At 34.3% G+C, this 19,560-nt stretch overlaps 2 protein-coding genes across 2 annotated transcripts; one reads left to right on the top strand and one right to left on the bottom strand.

Annotated features, from left to right (window-relative positions):
* The first annotated feature begins 1,659 nt into the window (after positions 1-1,659).
* Positions 1,660-9,529, top strand: LOC116776681 (transmembrane protein 145-like). Its single transcript, XM_061525650.1, has 16 exons — positions 1,660-1,751; positions 2,031-2,142; positions 2,498-2,647; positions 3,042-3,178; positions 3,650-3,941; positions 4,266-4,466; positions 4,802-4,886; positions 4,959-5,180; positions 5,519-5,691; positions 5,925-6,056; positions 6,147-6,234; positions 6,550-6,623; positions 6,698-6,772; positions 7,293-7,381; positions 7,702-8,123; positions 8,600-9,529. The coding sequence occupies exons 2-16, from the start codon at positions 2,065-2,067 to the stop codon at positions 8,752-8,754; spliced, it is 2,373 nt and encodes a 790-aa protein (XP_061381634.1). The 5' UTR covers positions 1,660-1,751; positions 2,031-2,064; the 3' UTR covers positions 8,755-9,529.
* A 4,708-nt stretch (positions 9,530-14,237) lies between these two features.
* On the bottom strand, positions 14,238-18,281 carry LOC116776498 (protein SGT1 homolog). The gene is made up of 6 exons (XM_061525651.1): positions 18,095-18,281; positions 17,775-17,891; positions 16,815-17,016; positions 16,022-16,107; positions 15,103-15,207; positions 14,238-14,491 (listed from the first exon to the last, which is right to left on the bottom strand). The coding sequence occupies exons 1-6, from the start codon at positions 18,125-18,127 to the stop codon at positions 14,384-14,386; spliced, it is 651 nt and encodes a 216-aa protein (XP_061381635.1). The 5' UTR covers positions 18,128-18,281; the 3' UTR covers positions 14,238-14,383.
* Positions 18,282-19,560: the final 1,279 nt, after the last annotated feature.

The following is a 19,560-nucleotide window of genomic DNA, read 5'->3' as shown; positions in this document are numbered from 1 at the left end:
CCAGGCAGTCAATATAGCTCACTACTCGTGAATCCCAGGAAACGGGGCCATCACCTTTGTCTACTAGAATGTTCTAAATCGTTTTGCTCTTTTCCAGGCAGTCAATATAGCTTACATAATGAGATCTCAGATTTTCGCGAGTTTTATTCATTTAAATGAAACTAATATATTTCGGATATACTAAGCGGATTTTATTATTTAAAAAAACTACATACTCCCGACGTTTCGGTTACTTTCGGTTGCTTTTCAGCAGCCGTGATCACGGGCTGGTCATGTATAATGAGTTCTTTAAAATAAAAAAATCCGCGTAGTATATCCGAAACATATTAGTTTCATTTAAATATAGTTAACCCTCGTGAATCCCAGAAAACGGGACCATCACCTTTGTCTACTAGAATGTTTTAAGCGTTAAGAACTTTTCTTGCGATAGTAGCCCCATCTAGCAGTAAAGCTAGGTACTTTTCGGACCTCCTTGATATTTAATGTTATAAGTTTGTCTTAAAGATTTAAAATTCCTTTAAAATCAATTTCTTCCCCTTCCTGTTTTCTTTCCAACATCACCGAGTCTCACTTCTTCACCGCGGAGGGACTCCGTGCGTAATAATCATTTTTTATTCATTAGTTTTGTCGAGTAAATTCACTCTGATCGTTAGCAACGCAGTGCTAACGCGATTAAGGTACACATATGTATGTTCCTGATCTTGCGGTTCCTGTTATTTAAATGTCCGTGATTTTATTAATTCTGCAATCAGTATTTGAATTCCAATAAACTGTAGCTCAGCGCTTACTTCATAATAATGAAATAATATTTAAATCCATAGACTATACACAGTAGCGTAACTACACTGTTCGAGGCTCGTGGCAAAATTCATCGGATTTCCCCCCCCCCCCCCCCCAGTTATAAAAAAAGTGAACGTTCAATAATAGTATTTTTTATTTTAACATACTTATTTATACACTTTTATTTAGTAGACTTTAATCACTGGAGGAAGCCTTTACCTATAGTTCTTACAGAATAACCACAATATCCAATAATTTTAGTATATAATACACACACACACACACACACACACATATATATATATATATATTTAAAAACTATTGCTACTTATAAAATTATGAATACTAACACAAATAAAAACTTTGTAAACAAATATTTTTCTCTCAGAAATAATAGGAATTTACATCCCCTCTTTTTACCCATTCTCCCCCATTTTTTGTGACAAAAAGTAGCCTATGTTCTTTCGTTTATCATAAAGTGTCTAATTACAAAATTTCACTGTTACAGCTTTAAAAATGACGAATTTACATATGAACATTCATCCCCTCTTTTTACCCATTCTCCCCTATTTTTTGCAATAAAAAGTTACCTATCAGTAAGTAAGTAAGTAGCCTATGTTCCTCAGGGTCTATTCTATCTCTGTACCAAATTTCATCAAAATTGGTTCACTGGTTTAGGCGTGAAAGCGTAACAGACAGACAGACAGACAGAGTTACTTTCTCATTTATAATATTAGTATGGATGTGTTAATATAAATGTTGGGAATTTTCATCTGACCAGGGGCCCCTTCCGGCTAGGGGCCCGTGGCATTTTGCCGACTTGCCACCCTGTAGTTAAGCCACTGACTATACAAGTTGTCTATGGGACCCATGGCGAAGTGTGCGTTCCCATAGACGCGTTGCCATAGCAACCGGTGTCACAACAAAACAATAGAATATTTAAAAAATTGTTATAATGCTAAATTAGCACGGTAAGTCGTTTGTTTGATAATTTTCTATCTTAATGTAACGAAACTTATTGTCTTAGCATATATTTAGCAAATATTTATTGTTCGAAAAACGAAGGAGGTTTTAAAAATTGTATAAATAAAAAAAAAGTAAGTAAAAAAAATACTGTAGGTATAAAAAATTTAAGACAAATACTATATTATAAATAAAAATACGTTATCAATTAACGGATAGATCGATTTTGATGAGATTTGTTTCACAGATATCTTATATTACCCTCACATATTATATTTTTATTCCAGGCTCACGTATCCAGGGTTGTTAAGTTAAATCGATATGCTCTCACTGATATATATTATAATGATGCCCGGAGTGGACGCCAAGTGGGTCGAGGGCTGGGTCAATACCAAGGAGGTAGGGAGAAAAGTTCTTATATGAAAAAAAAACAAAAGGGGAAACCACGGCTAATATCAATATAATAATATTAATTTGCAATAATTTATTTATTGTTAAGCTGAAGTTAGATTGTGGTCATCACTGGAATTGATGGATTTATTTGAAGAATTCTTTCAATGTCAGATATATATATATATATATATACTCTCTCTCTCCCCTTCTCTCTCTCTATATATATATATATTACCACTACCAAAAAACAATTTAATTAATGTAAAGTTAGCTTTAAACATTAAATATTGATTTTAATATAAAACATTAAATAATTAAAATCAAATACTCTAAGTAAATTAATTTCAGAATTTATTTCTAGAACTGGGCGTTTCTGGCTCGTTTCTGTTTCCTGTCGCTGGAGGGGCAGTTCGAGTACCTCATAGAGTATGACAGAGATCTGGGAACACCGAACCTACTGCTGTATTATGACGAGGAGACTCAGTGGCCCGCAGTCTATCATAGCAGTAAGGTAGGGAATATGGGTAATGCTAGGGCAGGCAGGCTAGAAATATAGGTCATGTAAGGGGATTAAGGTAAAAAAATAGTAGGCTTTAGGGCCCATTAACTTGTGGTAAGGAAACGGTTTTTGGTCTTAACGAAGTTTTTGGGGACACAAATACGGTGAAATCTATGTTTTTTTTTATTTATTTAAGAATCATTAGCAATAAAAAAATACTCATTTCGCTGGGTAACCATATTTTGTCATCCGCCATTTTATGTGAGTTAAATGTCAGATTTTTTATTCCCGACCTTCTATTCTATACTACTTCATGGTTTTTAAGCGTATTTAATTCTTTTTCGCGTCGCCAATGTAGTGTAAAATACTATTAAATTTAATTATAATTAATATAATATATTGACAGACATGCAGAGAACGTGAGGCGGTGCTGAACAAGGGAGGACAGAACCAGATTGTGAAGCTATCTCACTGGTATCCAGACACAGAGTACTCTGGATGCATTCTGACACAATCAAACAAAGAGTTGCCAGCTTCGAAAAGGTATCACATTTTATTTATAACAACTGGCAATATTTACTTCACATGTTATTCTTTAAAAAAATCTAAAATGTAATTAAAAAATACTTTAGATAGATAAGATTATTTTGTGTGTCATAGCTCTTAAGCAATAGTAATAAATACCTATACGAAAAGAAGTGTACAGTGTGCTATAAATGCAAATATATAATGAGTTATAAGATTTTCCCGTATATATTGAAATAAAACTAATTTTTTCGGATTACTACGCGTTTATAATAATTTTTAACAACACTCCCGTGATCACGGTCTACATAGTTTTCCAATTAAACAAAGTACCCAAAAAAACTACTTTTTTTTACCCAAAAAACTACTTTTTTTTAAGAGCTTAAATTATTTTACATGTCCCCTTTCTTACTCCAGAAAAATTCTCATCTATGTATTTGTCTCGTATATATGATACTGGAAAATTTCTTAAATTATATATATTTTCAGCACAACAGCAACAGTCCCAACGACAACAACAAAAAAGACAAATTCAACTAGGACTGACCTACCGCAGGACCCGCTGTACTACGATCAGTTTTTAAAAACTACCACACCAAAACCAAAAACTACCATAATTGATGCAAATTCTACCATCTGGTACGAATTGCTACCAGAGAACATAACGACAACAGTGTTGCCAGAGGACGAGTGGGAAAACATCGGTCCGCAAGAAAACGACACTCAAACGGAAAAACTAAAAGACGTGGAATTGTTATTCGACAATACGAACAGCAGTGCGGTAATACTGTACAGTTACTGACAACATTAAACACGTTCAGAAACCGAATATTTAGACCAAACTAAAAAAATATCCCGAGTAATAAAATACGTTTTGTCTGTTTCGAGCTAACTGAAAACGCTATTTGTGTATTATTAAACTTAATTGCAAAAAAATTAAAATTCCCTACTCTCGAAAGAGTTTTTAAGCAACTTCATAAAAACCTACCATTAAAATTAAAGGTATATAAAAAACAACTTTTCTAACGGTTTTAGTTAAATGATTAAGAAGCTTAATTTGAAATTTACTTTCAAAAATTTCTGTACGTGATATTTCTTCTATCAGCTGAAAATCAAACGTTCGACGTTTGAACTTTACGAGAGGTTCCGCAAGAGGAGGTTGTATTCTGAATCGAATCAAAATGGAGAAAGTGGGTCCAATACTGACACTGTCAAATTTATAGTCACTTGTCGTAACTCGAGGAGGTTCCGGTCAGCGAGAGAGAGGTGGTGGTTCATCGCCATAAGTAACTGCGGCAGTCCTAAGGTAACTGTTGTTGCTTTAAATAAAAAAGGTCTGCAAACGGAAGAGGTTTTAGTGTCTGACTTTTTTTAACGTTCCAAATTTAAAGCTGGAATGGAAATAAGTTTTGCGTGGTATTTTTTTCTAAATTTAAAAATATACATGCATTAAGAAAAAAAATAATTATAAAGAGATAGCAATGTACGTAGGATTTATTCCGCGACCCTGCACGTTGCTTAAAACAACGCAACTGATGTCCTTATAGCCAATAATGAGGGAAAAACTCTAATTTTATTCAGACTTTTCTATATATCAGACTTATGATAGAAAAATAAACATATTTTTACTTGTTTTTTTAGGGCTTGGACGTTAGATATAAATTTTTGATGACGAATGGCCCGAGTGGAGATTTTTGGCATGAACATTTCTCAGCTGACGAATTCTGTAAGTTGAATCATAGCAACAAAGATGTTTCTGACACACACACACATATATATATATGATTTTATTGAACAGATGTGCTACCAATACTCCTGGCATACACTTTCGCCTACGTCATAGTCATGGTGGCGGTAGTGATGTGCAGCGTGGAACTCAAGACGCGTCACTTGTTGCACTCGACCTACAAACTATTCCTGATATCGATAGTGTCGCAACACTTCGGTGTTATCTTGCAGAGTCTCGCCGGGATCAGATACGCCTATAACGGTATTGGTAACCCCGCTGCTAGAGTTCTGGGTGAGTTTACAATGCATGGACAATAAGAGACGAATCAAAGACAATATTTTTTGTTTCTCATTGGATTAAAAAAAAAATATTGTGCGTGGATTCCCTTGAGAGAAGTGAACCGTCGTTATGTGGAAGTCAAATAAAAAAAAATACTGATTACTATAAATAAATACTATGCGCATATGAAGGGAATCTACCGACTCACTCTATCTCTCTCCTACTTTCTACATTTACGTATCTCTCTCACTCCCTCAGCGTTGAACGTCTAACGCAACCTTGTTGGAAGTGGCGTAATAATTGTCACTTCAATATTATCCAGTAATACTATTTGGCCTATCATTCATTAGGTCAGATTCTCTGCGGTGTCTCGGAGACGAGTTACCTCCTGCTCCTGATTCTCTTGGCCAAAGGTTACACTATAACCCGCGGGCGGCTGAAGGTCGCCTTCACTGTCAAACTGACAGTTTTCATGTGTTGCTACGTCATCACTTATATTGTCCTGTTCGTGTATCAGGCTAAGGTATACATTATATATATTTTATTAGTGGAAAATTACAATCACTCTCAGATCTTTGTATTGACTGTCGCCGTTTGGTTTGTGCGAATTAAAAAATGAAACTTTTATACCAAAACTTTAACTAAATAAGTTTTTATTTTACTTGTATATATATATATATATATATTTAAATATATCATTGTTTTATCGATGTGTAATCTTTATGATATGATAATGTCATGCTAATGATATCCCAGGCGTTCGATCCTGGTGAGGTGTTATATATATACGAGAGCCCGGCCGGCTACGGTCTCATCGTGTTGAGACTCAGCTCGTGGTGCGCGTTCGCGTACTCAACGTTTTTCACCGTCAGGAAATTTCCAGAGAAGGTAGTTTTAAATTAAACGGAAGATAATTTTCATTATAATATTGTTAGTTTTGAATTTATTTATTTATTTATTTATTGATATTTTTTTCAGAATTTATTCTACTGTCCGTTCTTCATCTGTGGGACTTTGTGGTTTTTCGCGGGACCTCTTTTCATCTTGACCGCCAATTCTTATATAGGTATGTATCTATAATAAAATGCTTATATATATATTATGCTTCACATATTAATCTCTAAAATTTCGATTTTTTTCCTCTCTTTGACGTTTGTATCGGTTTTTCAAATAAACTACATTAATAAATAGTACATGAATCTTACCGCTTAAATTTTTCGGTTCTGGCAACACTAAGGAATTTTTTATTTATCGAACGATTTGATAAAGTCATTATAAAAATACTGTCGCTAGTAATAATATTATGCTCTATCGTATAAACGAGGAGTTTGATCAGTTTATTGAGATGTTCGGTAATAAAATATGATTTCCATCCCTTCAGACAAATGGGTCCGCGAGAGCGTGGTGACAGCAGTGTTGCTACTCATCACGTTTTGCGGACACACGATGTTTTTGGTAAAATAATCAGCTATAAATAAACTTCTCAAATTAAACTATAAATATATTTAAAAAAAAAATTTTTTTTCAAGCTGTTAACACTACCGGTTTTCGCAAATAAAAATTTTCCCTACCACGTGAGGACGACTCAGATAGGTGTGATGGAGGTAAGTTGCCATAGATTAAGGTTAGTTTATTTTTTATTTTAATTGTCTATGGTTTTCAAGGAACAGTAAGTTTGTATTAAGTGAGACAGGTATACGCGTTATATAAATGTTTGTAACAAAACTCTTTATCGCTTCAAATATATTGCCATTTGGGAAAATTAATGCTTTTTTTTGATTTTAGATGACAGTTCTTGATTTATATATAAATTTATAAATTGACTGTTACACAGTACTCAGGATTCCAAGGTTCCTGTGCGAATGAAGCCATAGAATAAAAAAAATTAAATTGCACTATTAGTATTACAAATCGTAAATTAGTTTTACAATTCAGCAATATAATTTTATAGAAAAATAAACTGTTTTTTTCTTTATTTAGTGTATTTCGTCATGATACGTCGTAGCTGATTGTCATTTTGTTCGAAAAGTCATGAATTCTATTGTAGGGTGGAATGTAGAATAATAAAAGCGAAGTTAATCCGGAAAATATGCTCAGTTTAACTAGATATGTTGACATTTGCAGGTGAACGGCAACAGTTTGGATAGGTTTGGACCGACGCCCTACCACCCAAGCGGTGGCACGGCGCAGACTGTTATAATACCTCTCACAAGGTAACAGAATTATTGATAATATATAAAACATTAATATATTCTTAACAGCGTCTATACATATATGGATGTGTGTGTATTTTTGTATGTATTAGAACTTCTTGATCAACATGGCTGAATAATTTGAAACGTGGGTATATCACAAAAAAAATAATGGACATAAAAATTTAACTTTCTTTATTGGGTTGTGTGTGTGTGTGTGTGTGTGTGTGTGTGCGTGCGTGCGTGCGTGTGTGCGTGTGTGTGTGTGTGTGTGTGTGTGTGTGTGTGTGTGTGTGTGTGTGTGTAATCTTACACTTATTACGATTTCTATAACCTTACAGACGCACAGAAGAACTCATCGGTAACATGTACAACCAGTACATGGCAAGCGCTCCGCCTCTGTCAATGGAAACCCAACAACCGAAACCGAACGCGCCAAAAAGTTTAGGCTCAATAAGGTCCGGAAGTCTCGTCACGCAGAACAGTTCAGAGACAAATAGATCTGACGACATACAGCCATCGATTAAAGAAATATATACAGTCGAGGGGGAAATCAACAAAATGGACACCGAAACTGAGGCAGTGTTGCCAGATGAAAAGCTACCGAATGAAATGGAAGAAAATACAGAATTACCGCCCATTGTTAGGTCGAGGAGAAATATTTTGGAGCCCATTAAAAGAGATGTCCCCGATTGGTCGTTAGCTAAGGGAGCGTGTGTGGTCGCTATGCAGTTAAAGAAACTAAAGACTGCAGAAGACGAAGGTTTGAGATCAATACTACGTAATATTATAATGATACAAAAAAATAAATTAATAAAATATAGTTTTTATATAAATGCCAAACATTACCTAATTTAATTTTTTTTTAAGATTAACTTTTTTTGTCGTTACGTTTTTGAAATACTACTTCAATTAAGTAATGTTGTTCTAATCACAATATGGCTGACAAAAAAATGGCGGTAAATTTTGTTGACGTTTCAAAGTACATATAATGTTAGTAAGATATAAAGACTTTCGCGAGTATTCATTAAAATAAAACTAATATTTTTCGGATTTACTACACGTATTTTATTATTTTAAAAATTACATAGTCCCGACGTTTCGGTTCCTTTTCGGACGAGATCGACGGGCATCGGGCAAAATTCGCGTAGCAAATCCGAAAAATATCAGTTTTATTTTACATATAATGATATTTCGTTCGCCATTTTTTTTATATAAATACATAATAATATTTTCTAGAAGTTTCCGAACTTCCACCGCTACAAATAAACGGCAAGAAAGTTTTAAGGAACGGACAAACAAGTCTAGCGGAAATGGGGACCATACATGAAGGTAGGGAGCAGACATACATACGCTCGCCCGCGGATATATTCACAGTTACAACTAGGAGTTAATATGTATAGGGAATTAGGATAAGTCTATATACTTTCCTGGTAATAAATCACTTTTTATAATAAATATTTGAATGTAAGTAATTCGTGAAGATTTTCTTGTACATATTATGTGCTGGCAAATTTTTTTATTTCCTTCGAAACAAGAAGGTTCTCATTTAGATAGTATTTTTATTTTCATATATATTATTTTAAATTTTAAAATATTTTTGACATGGACACGCTGAAAGGATCTCTTTTAAATATTTTTATATAAATAATTTTATTCATCATTACAGAAAAAATATATCTTTTTTTTGAAAGCGCTTATATTTTGTAGTCCTGCTTGCACTTAACTCTCAGTATGACAGATTTCAGTTTAGTCAAATAAATCAATATAATGTCCTTACCATTAGTATTGGCAACTACATACTGTCAGTTTCAACGTTTTAACTCGTATATACGAAATTTTTTTTAATATCATGTATGAGGGAAAAGACGTTGCATGTTAATTTTTTATATTTTTTTAATTAACGAAAAAATATTTAATCTTTCTAGTCATACATTTTATCAAGATATCAAGTGATGAGATTTAACTTTATTGATAAATGTATTTAATTTTTTTTATTAAGCACATTTAGTCTAAGTCTCAAGAATATTCGCGCGACTTTTTTCACGCTGCTGTGTAAAAAGTCGCGCGATTTAAAAAACGCGCGTCGGATGCACGTCGTCTGATCATAGCCTTATTGAGTGACATGTTCTAGTCGGAGCAATAAAATGTTTTATGTATTGTGTGAAATATGTTTCATTTGATTACCCGCCAAAATGTATTACTGTCACTAGTGACGCAGACATTAAAAAACGATTGTTTTATCTTGAAGAGCGTATTTAGTGATCTAAATACTCTATCGATAATGCTACGTACACACGTATATATATATGTGTGTAGTAGTAAATAATAATCTTCGGTTGTACCCTCATGATATTATAATAAATTTAATAACAAATTATAAGCAAATTTTGATTTCTACACTATAAATATATATATATATATATATACCTATATATATATATAGTGTAGAAATATGGAGGGTAGGAGTGGGTCGAACCACATATAAGCCGTTGTCAAGGGCTCTCTTTTCGTTCGTAACGACAGTTGGTGTGATAGATTAAACGATCTCAGATTTTCGGAGTGCATTTTAAATCCTTTGTTTGTGTTGTATTCAGATTTGACTTCACGATAAGTTCAAATGGAGATAATCGAAAGTTATTGATTTAAATTGTTTTTATTTCTGTGTTAATTTAATAAAGTAATGGTGAAAATGTGTCGAATTCATTAAAAGTAAATTGTTATCTAGTTTCTGAAAACACACACTTTCGTATCCGGTGGGTAAATGTACTTTTTTTATATTCCACGCCATCAGGCATCTATTAATATTTTTCCTACAAGTAATTTTATTCGTTTACATTCCAAACAGTGGCGATGTAGTTTCAGCTGCTTGGTTTCCGGTAGCACTCAATTAAATTTTCCGGCAAAAAACTGTCTAACAAATGATATAAGAATTGTGTAATTATAAAAAATATTACCGTTTCACAACAACTTACCAAACAGCTAAAAAAAATCTTTGTTCCTATCATGTTAGGTAACTTTGGTTACGAAAACGGATTATTTACAAAAAACAACTTATTCGCGCCGTAAGGTCAACATATAATTTTCTTTGTTACAAATAATAATCAAACAAAAGTAATAAAAACTTATAAACATTCAACCTCTTTGAATCTTGTCCATTAATATTTACTTGTTTTTTTTCACATGACGCAATAAAAGACTATGGTCACCTAAATTCCAAAATAATTTCAATATATTTTACGAGCCACGACATCAAAGTCTTCAAAAATTGTTAGCTATTTACGAAAACATAAAGCTTTATTTTGTCAAATCTAGGTAAGTGAATCTTAGAGTGCTTTCCACCAGAGATGTGTTCCGCAGCTATATAGCTAAAATATATGAGCGTATCTAATGCTATGTTACGTTGCTATGATAGTAGGAAAATGGAAAGGAGAGGCGCTCATTCGTCCTGCCATTTAATTATCTTCCTTCATGAGTTCTTCGCACATTGCGAGATATAAAATAGGTTTTTGCTTCCACGATAGCATGCCTACTTTCAGAAAAAAACGCGGGCATACTGTTGTTTTGTGTCAATAACCTTAGTTACGCAGACGACATGGTTCTGCTGGGTCCTATGGCTGGTTCTATTAGGTGTCTCTTTAAGATGTGTGAGAAATATGCATTAAAACATGGCCTTACGTACAATGTCACAAAAGTGAGTACATGGTCTTTGGGATCCGTGGAAAGATAATCGACTATGAACCGGTTTGAAAACTAAATGAGAAACAGTTAAGTCAGGTTAAAGTATATATTTAAATATCTTGGTCATTACATTTCCGAGGATCTCAGAGACCATGCAGATATTGAACGTGAACGAAGGGCACTTGCCGCGAAATGTAATATGCTTGCCCACAGGTTTGCTCGTTGTAGTAAGGGCGCATTTTCATTGGTCAATAAGGCCCGCATTCGGGGTGCGGGAGATTTCTGTAACGCATGCCATAGGGCCCGCAAAGAGTTTATCGTTTTCACTGGTCGTCAGAGCCCGCATACGGGGTGCGGGTGATTTCTATAACGCATGCGATAAGGCCCGCATGCGGGGAGCTATTTTCACTGGTCGTTAGAGCCCGCATTTGAAGTGCGAGAGAATTAGGTACCTACAGTTTGGCAGTGGGCTTTGAGATAAGCAGACGTACTCGCCATGGATCAACAATTATTGCTTTGTGGAGCAATTTTGACTGTTTGCGGTGTATTAAAAAAGAAATTAATAACTTCTTTGAAGAAAAAGAAAAAGAGATTTTGGATGCGAAATTTACTTAAAAGTAGAAAGATGCACGGTGCTTCGAATACGTTGTGTGGGAACTTGAATCCGGCATTGGAATGTGATGTAGAAGATCATGATAATTTTTTCAGAATACCTAAAAACTTATTTGACGATTTATTGAGAAAGGTAGAAAAAAGAATTGAAAAAAAAGACACATTATTTCGTGAGGCTCTTCCTGCAAGATTAAAACTTGAGGTCACCTTACGTTATTTAGCTACTGGAGATTCTTACAAAAGTTTATATTACTTATTTCGTGTGTCCCCTTCTATTATGAGCAGTTTTATACCAGAAGTGTGTGACGCTCTCTATGATGCACTGGCAGATATAGTAAATAATATTAAGATTATAAAGTAAATGTTTATTTAAATTTTGCAATATTCTTACAAATTTGTAATTATCATCGTAGTATTGATGACGTCTAATAAATGACTGAACGGAGGCGAGTTACCGCATGCTTTGTATCGACCGAGTTATCGACTGACTAGTTTCATTGGTCGTTATCCCGAATGCGGATATCACCCGCACACGTTTAATCGACCGAGTTATCGACCAGTGGATTTCATTGGTTGTTAGCTCGCATGCGGGTACTCCCCGCAATCGGGCTAACTACCGACTTATCGACCAATGAAAATGCGCCTTTAAATAACTTTGTTTAAGTCGTACTGCCAAACATTTAATACGTGTGCCCTGTGGAACTGTTACAGCAAGAAAGCACTAGACGCACTGAGAGTGCAATATAATAATGGATTCAGGGTTTTGTTGGGACTTGGGACGCTTCTGTAGCGCGTCCGCCATGTTCGCTGAGGCGGGTACAGATGACTTCTTGTCTATAATAAGAAAAAGAACCGCATCTCTCCTTAACAGAATGCGATCAAGTCCCAAAAAGATTCTGAAAATATTCAGTGCCAAGCTGGCCGAGCCTGCGCTTCAGCACTTTGTCGTGCTGGTGAGGCAGGATAGGCTAAGCAAATAATCTTTTTTTTTCTTAGAATAATTTTTGTCTCATTATTATTATTTATTTTACTAACATAGTTGTAAGGGTTCTTTCGTACGACGGGGGTGCGTCGGAGGCGATATTTGCAACGCCTCCAATAGCGCCCCTGCTCTCCGGGCTGGGGTCGGGCTGGTAACCCGGCGTCGTCGGGGCGATCCTAATTGCCGGGATCGCCTCCTTTCTCCGAGGGGGTAAGTCCGGTCTTTGCCAGGACCGGCCAGTCGCTGGTGTGCCCTGTTGCTGACAGATCCGGGGTGCACCAACATAGCGGCCGATGGCTTTCGCAGTGGTTTTAGTGAGTAGGGGCCTGCCCAGGCCGAGTCTCACACATCCTCTCCGGCCCCGGTTAGACGGCTCGTAAAAAGAGTCTCGTCAAAAAAAAAAATAAAGGGTTCTTTCGTACATCATTCCTTATGGCCTCGCGATAATAGATGTTGTTATAGCCTTTTATTCCACAATGAAAAAAATACTATAAATGTCTATATTCCGTGACTTTTTTTCACTTAATGAGATCCAAGATTTTTTTTCACTGTCCGTTGTAACAGTCTCATCGTTTTAACAACATTTTACCAAGTGTTCAGTTTGGGAGTGACTACTGAGTACTTGAGAACACTATTTACTAATAATACTATAATCCTTAGAATGATTTTTCTGACTGATCATAATTACTCATGACACTGAACCGTCGTGGTTCTGTAATGGCAACGTTAAGTGTGGACTTGTGTCTGGAAACTATGAATATTGGCTTCAGACATTTTGTAAGACTTCGGACCACCCACCCTCCCGGTGACGCTGTAAAAGCCAATAGGGCAAAGAGCAATAGACAATAGGACACTAAAAAAAAAATACGTAAGACCCAATCCGTTAACAGTCAAATCGTGCGACTATTCCCCGTCTCCCAACTCCCAGATAGGCAAGAGGCGTCCTAAAGACGTCCTCTTAGACCCTGACAACAATACAGACACAAATACCCCCACTACCTAAAATTTCCACACCAACATACACCGCCTTCGCTGGCAAGGACGAGGTCCCGTTTACACGTCGCTCCGGAGTTCTGTCTTCGGAGGGCGTCATGCAATCCCATCACCCGATGCCATCCTCCTTTTTAACGACGTCCTAAGCCAAGGTCCGGCCTCACCCTTGGGACGGGCGTATCCCGCGTCGGGCCCCTAAATAACGGGTAGGTCCCATCGGGCCTCCCACCCCTCCCAGTGAGAGACTATATATTAACTATTTATTGGACACAAACGAAGTATTTTTATTATTTGAACTTTGTGCCTAGACTGAATGCGTTCAAAGACTCATTTATAGACCACCCATTACTTTCTCAGGATGTTGAACACCAATTCTAGGAAATAAAATTTCAGTATCCCTTTATATTAAAAACAAAAAAAATATTATATTTATCTCTCAGCCAACTTATTTAACGGGTTGTTGGAATAAAACACAACAAAACACGTTTATTTGAAATGACTCACATTATTAAAATTCATCGAACATAATATTAATATTCTGAGAACTCATCAAAACTCATCAAAACTCATACAACAAAAAATTTGTGCTTAAAATGAAAACTACAGATCTTTATTAGCTAATAACTTTAACAATTATTTATTATTATAAATACATGGACATATCGTATCGAGCGACTTACAAACCGTTGGCGGATTTTGTAAAGATAATTATATCTTTATATTGTAAAGATAAAGATAAGTTTATCTTGAGATGATTAATCGTCCCACTTCTTGAATTCCAGTCCGTCCGGGGGCTTCACTTCGACTTTCTCTTTGCCGACCTGATTCCAGTTCGTGCTGAGGACAGTTCCGCCGGATTCGACCTTAAAATATAAATTAAATTATCAGCAGGACCTGCGACCGAAGGTCTGCCGCCTTACCATCTACTGAGCCATTGAGTTCTGTGAAGTTGAGCTAGTTGCCCATTGTTAATAATAACTACAATGAAATAAATATATCCATACTATATACTATAATAATATTATCAATGGGAAAGTAACTCTGTCCGTCTGTCTGTCTGTGCGTTACTCAAACACTGAAAGAATTTGCACGAAATTTGGTATGAAGATATTTTGATACCCGAGAAAGGAAAAGGCTACTTTTTAGCCCGGGAAATGACGCATTCCCATGGGAAAAATTACTTTTCTGGCCAAGGAAGGAAAAACAATAAACATCGTATATAAAAATGTATTGCAGTAACCTAACTTCTTCTTAAAATGTATTAACCTAACCTAACCTACGACAATCACACTCAGTATGGCCTCATCCCATCTCGGCACGATTCAAACATACGTACAAAAAAGAACAGCTCAGGTTATTTCATACTACTATACAAAAAATATATCCAATGCGGACGAAGTCGCGGGCAAAAACTAGTATATATATATATATATATATATATATATATATATATATGTATAATATTATGACTTACAAAGCTCTTGTTCATCGCTCTCCTGACCTCGTCCGACCCCTCTCCGTATATTTTCTGGAACAGAGCATTAAGCGCTGCGTCACCTTGAGGTTTCTCCTCTTCCTCCTGTCGGAAAAGAATCTTTAATTATCAAAAATATAAAAATAATAAATCGGTACAAAAATCTTCTAAAAATTTCTAAAATATCAACATAGATATTATTCCTTTTTTGAGACTTTCTTTAATCGAAACTTTGGATAGATTAGTTTTGTATTTTCTTTGGTTATAAATAACTGTTTTATGTATCTATACATATTATAAAATAAAGTACCCCGCCGCGTCTGTCTGTCAGTTCCCTATAAACAGAAAAACTACTGCACCAATTGTCAAGCGGTTTTCGCCACTCGATAGCTTGATTCTCGAGAAAGGTTTATATATAATTTGTTAAGGTTTTGTATTGATTTGTGTGTACATTAACGATATTTGTTGAAGATGTCGGGAAAACTAAGCCGTCTGTCAGCCTCTAACGAAAACGCTGCCAAAACCCTCTGAGATATAACAAAACAATGTTTGGTGGACTTGTGTATCCTATACAGGTCTACAGAAAAGTCCGCGCTGGCATATGTCTATACCTTAAGGACAACACACTATATCCGTTTTACAACTTTCAACAATCGGCATTCCTAAAGCGTTTATTGGAAAGCTATTTACATAAATACGGCGTTAAGTCTTATCAAAGTAAATTACTTCGTGTCCAAGCTTACATCAGTATCTGCAAATTACTTTTTAAATCATTTAAATCGGGCGAACCATTTGAAAGTTATCATGATATAAGTTTAATAATTCGCAAAATTAATTAGGTTTTTTTTATATTTCTTGTAAACAGCCCGAGCGAAGCCGGGGCTGGCACCTAGTGTGTATATAATTTTATGTTTTTCACCTCTTTTTTGATGGCTTTCTCTATCTGATCCCAGTCCTTTTTAAACAGCTTCGGTGGCTGTTGGGGTCCGGAGGCATCAATGACGGCTGGAACAAAAATATAGATAGATAGATAGCAAATAGTTCAACTTATTAAAAATTAAAGTCAAAAAAGATTGATTACGTTTATAGTATATAAAATACCTACTATTGGTGGGAACGTGAAAAACATTACATCTATATAAAAGCCTTTTCGGCTTAGTTGAAGTGAATTTTGTGAGAAAAAAAAAATAAGTCTATATTTCTGCTCATCAATCTTTTGCTTCAGATTTTAATTGAACTTCTGTGCTTTTGGAGGTAAATATATGTGACATTTAATTCTAGAAGCAGGTAAATAGTAAATTTCTTTTTAAAAATTACTCAAAAAGTGGACTCTTTTAATGTTTGGTTCATATAAATTTTAATAGCTATTTGTATATAAGTTAGATCTTAAATGCATGATACATATTAATAAGAGCAGCCGGGTGCTAAAACTTAGTTATAGTAATGTACATAGGATATATTGTTCGAGGCACAGTTTCAGTCTCGATGTTTAGTTCAGCGTCACTTCCAGTAATGCCCTACAGAATGTCTGAAGCCAGTATTCATAGTCTCCAGACGCAAGTCCACACTTAAATGTTGCCATCACAGAACCACGACGGTTCATTGTCATGAGTAATTATGATCAGTCAGAAAAATCATTCTATGGATTATAGTATATTATAGTTAGCGCGGCACAGATGGCGCCACTTGTAACAATATATTATAACTCTCACCTTGTGGTATGGCTTTAATTTTTTCCTCTCTCCCCTCTCCTTCTAGAAGATTCCATCGGAGACCTTCCTTCTTCCGAAGCTTCACTTCTATCTTGGATGGTGATACAACGTGTGTACACATTGACGGCACTATCTCGTGGGCCAATTCTATTTCCAGACTGTATTCAGATTCCGAGTTTGGTATTGGACTTGATACGGACAGCTGGGAAATATGTTAGTGCATAATTGTTTTTGTTGTTTATTAGTTATAAGTATGAGAAATAAAAAAAAAACCTACCAAGTGGTAGGAATTTTTAAATAATGATATGACGACAAGTATAATTTAGGTAGATAACTTTATTATAGGTAGGATCATTCTATCATCGCCTTGCTACTTAGTACAATACAGATATAACAAATTTTATGTAGTTTAAAATATACTACAGTTTTTAATCGGACAATATAAGATGATCCAATTAAGTTATAATTTTTAACTATGTCTATATGAGAAGGAATTTGTTGGTTTTATTGTAACGGTAAATCTATAATTTGTATCTGAAGGTTACAATTATAAAACCTTTATAATAATAATCTCTGTGTAACTAAAACAAGACAGAATAAAAGAATTGGTGAACCGACGGCTATCTCATCACTAAGAAACAATTTGCTAAACAATCCAATCAAAAATAGTTTGTGAATTTAGAAGAAAAAGCAAAAAATTTACTTCAGCCTGATGGTATACGAAAAAAGAGTGTTTAGGTGTCTTTTGTACTAATAATAAAATTTATACAATACATTAAGATGTGAAAATATACAAAAAGTATATTACAGTAGTAGCTATGTTACAGTATGGAAGCATATATGTGATTCTTATAAGAAAGATTTCCTAAAACATGTCAATTTCTGTATTTCTAATATTTGTTCATTCATATATAACATTTTTTTAGGATATTACTCTAAAAAATAGCCTAAATTACTTACACTACGCTCACCATAAACAACTTTAACTTTGTCACTCTGAGCATTCTTGAGAAGAATTGTCACCACCACTAGAGCATCAGTTTGATACCAGTCATGCTTAATTTTAGGTTTCAGTACCTGAAAAATTAAGAGTTCGAAATAATTCTATTTGAGGATAAAGAAATATTTTTAAATTCTTTGGCTAAAAATAGACCAACAGCATAATTACTATAACTCCTAAGAGGAAAACAAATATATCGCAAAACAAAAAAAAACGAATTCTCTGGGTTATAAACGATAGTAGATATTTTTTATTTTATTTAAAAATAGAAAAATTATACCTCGGGAGCCGGTGTCTCATGGGGTTCTCCCATTATAAGAAGATTTTTTGTTTAAGATAAAACTACAATTATACTGGTCCGAATTATTTTTAACTACAAAAATTAACACTACGAACACAATCTGGGATAAATAGCAATGATTACTGAATCGTGACAGACAACTGTATAATCAAAATATTCATCTTGAAACGACTTTTCTAGACTTTCAAGATTTGCGTTCAAAAATCGGTGACTTGATTATCTGTTAATAGCGGACATATAATGAAATAATAATAATACTTTATTGGGTGTAAACAAACGTGAACTGAAAGCATTTAGACTGTCTTTAAATAATGTAGATCATCTGTAAATTTAAAATTTATAAAAAATAAAATTATAAAAATAAAATTTATAAAAAATATTTTTGTACTTAAATAGGTGTTTAGTTTAAGCAAAGGATTTTTTTTTCGTAATCAGATAATTCTCTTCTGTTTATTGATTTCTTGACATTTTGAAGTGAAACTTCTTTAGAATCGTTGTGATTTCAAACCTGATGCAACGGAAAAAGCGACAGGTAAGAGACACAAATACAAAAATGTGTAGAATGAAGCCGGTAAAGAATGAGACAGAAATATACATACTATTTTATATTATCGGTCTCTCCTCTTTGTTCCATACTTCGTAGAGTCCCCACTCCCGTCTTCTAAGCATAGTCGCCTGTAATTAGTGAGCCAAAGCACACTGTTCAATACTTGCTTGTATTTGAGCATTTAACGTCTGTTAGTATATGTGAAAAGTACGTGAGCTAATACTACTTTACACTGTATGCGGCTGCGTATTACAGCTTTGTAGTAAGATGTCAGCGTGATTTGTTATTCTTTAACAGTGTGTTTGTCAGTATTTTTACATCTTGTTGTGCTAAATAATAAATTTTATAAGATGCCGAAAACTAATGCTGAAATGTGTCGTCAATATCGACGCAGAAAAAAAGAAAATAAAATTAAAATTAAAAAAAAAACAGCAAAAAGTGCAACAGAACGTAGTCGCGAGTTTCGTGCGCGTAAAAAACAATTATTGAACAATCAAAATAGATGTTCAAATATAAGTGTTAATGTGACTGACGTAATAAATGGTAAGTTTAAATGTTTTTTTAATCCTGTTTTAAGTATAAACTAATATTTCAATGTTTTTCAATCAATAAATTTGATTTTTATTTTATACTTTTATATATATATATATATATATATATATATATATATAATTACATCCTCAATACACCACGTGTATAATCTTATTTATTTTATTCTGTTTTAGACCACTCTCAGCAACAAAATTTAGTAAATAATGATTGTAAGTACCAACAATTAATACTAACTTTCATCCTTTAATTTTAAATAATTAAAAAAAAAATTAAATTTAATAATTATTTAGTTGGAACAACTTTAAAATTTAATAATTTAATTTAAAAACATATACTTAATTTATAA

The sequence above is a fragment of the Danaus plexippus genome, chromosome 30 (genome assembly GCF_018135715.1).
Source record: "Danaus plexippus chromosome 30, MEX_DaPlex, whole genome shotgun sequence".
Lineage (NCBI taxonomy): Eukaryota > Metazoa > Arthropoda > Insecta > Lepidoptera > Nymphalidae > Danaus > Danaus plexippus.
The sequence above is the reverse complement of the archived record's forward strand: the minus strand, read 5'-3'. Positions and strand labels throughout refer to the sequence as shown.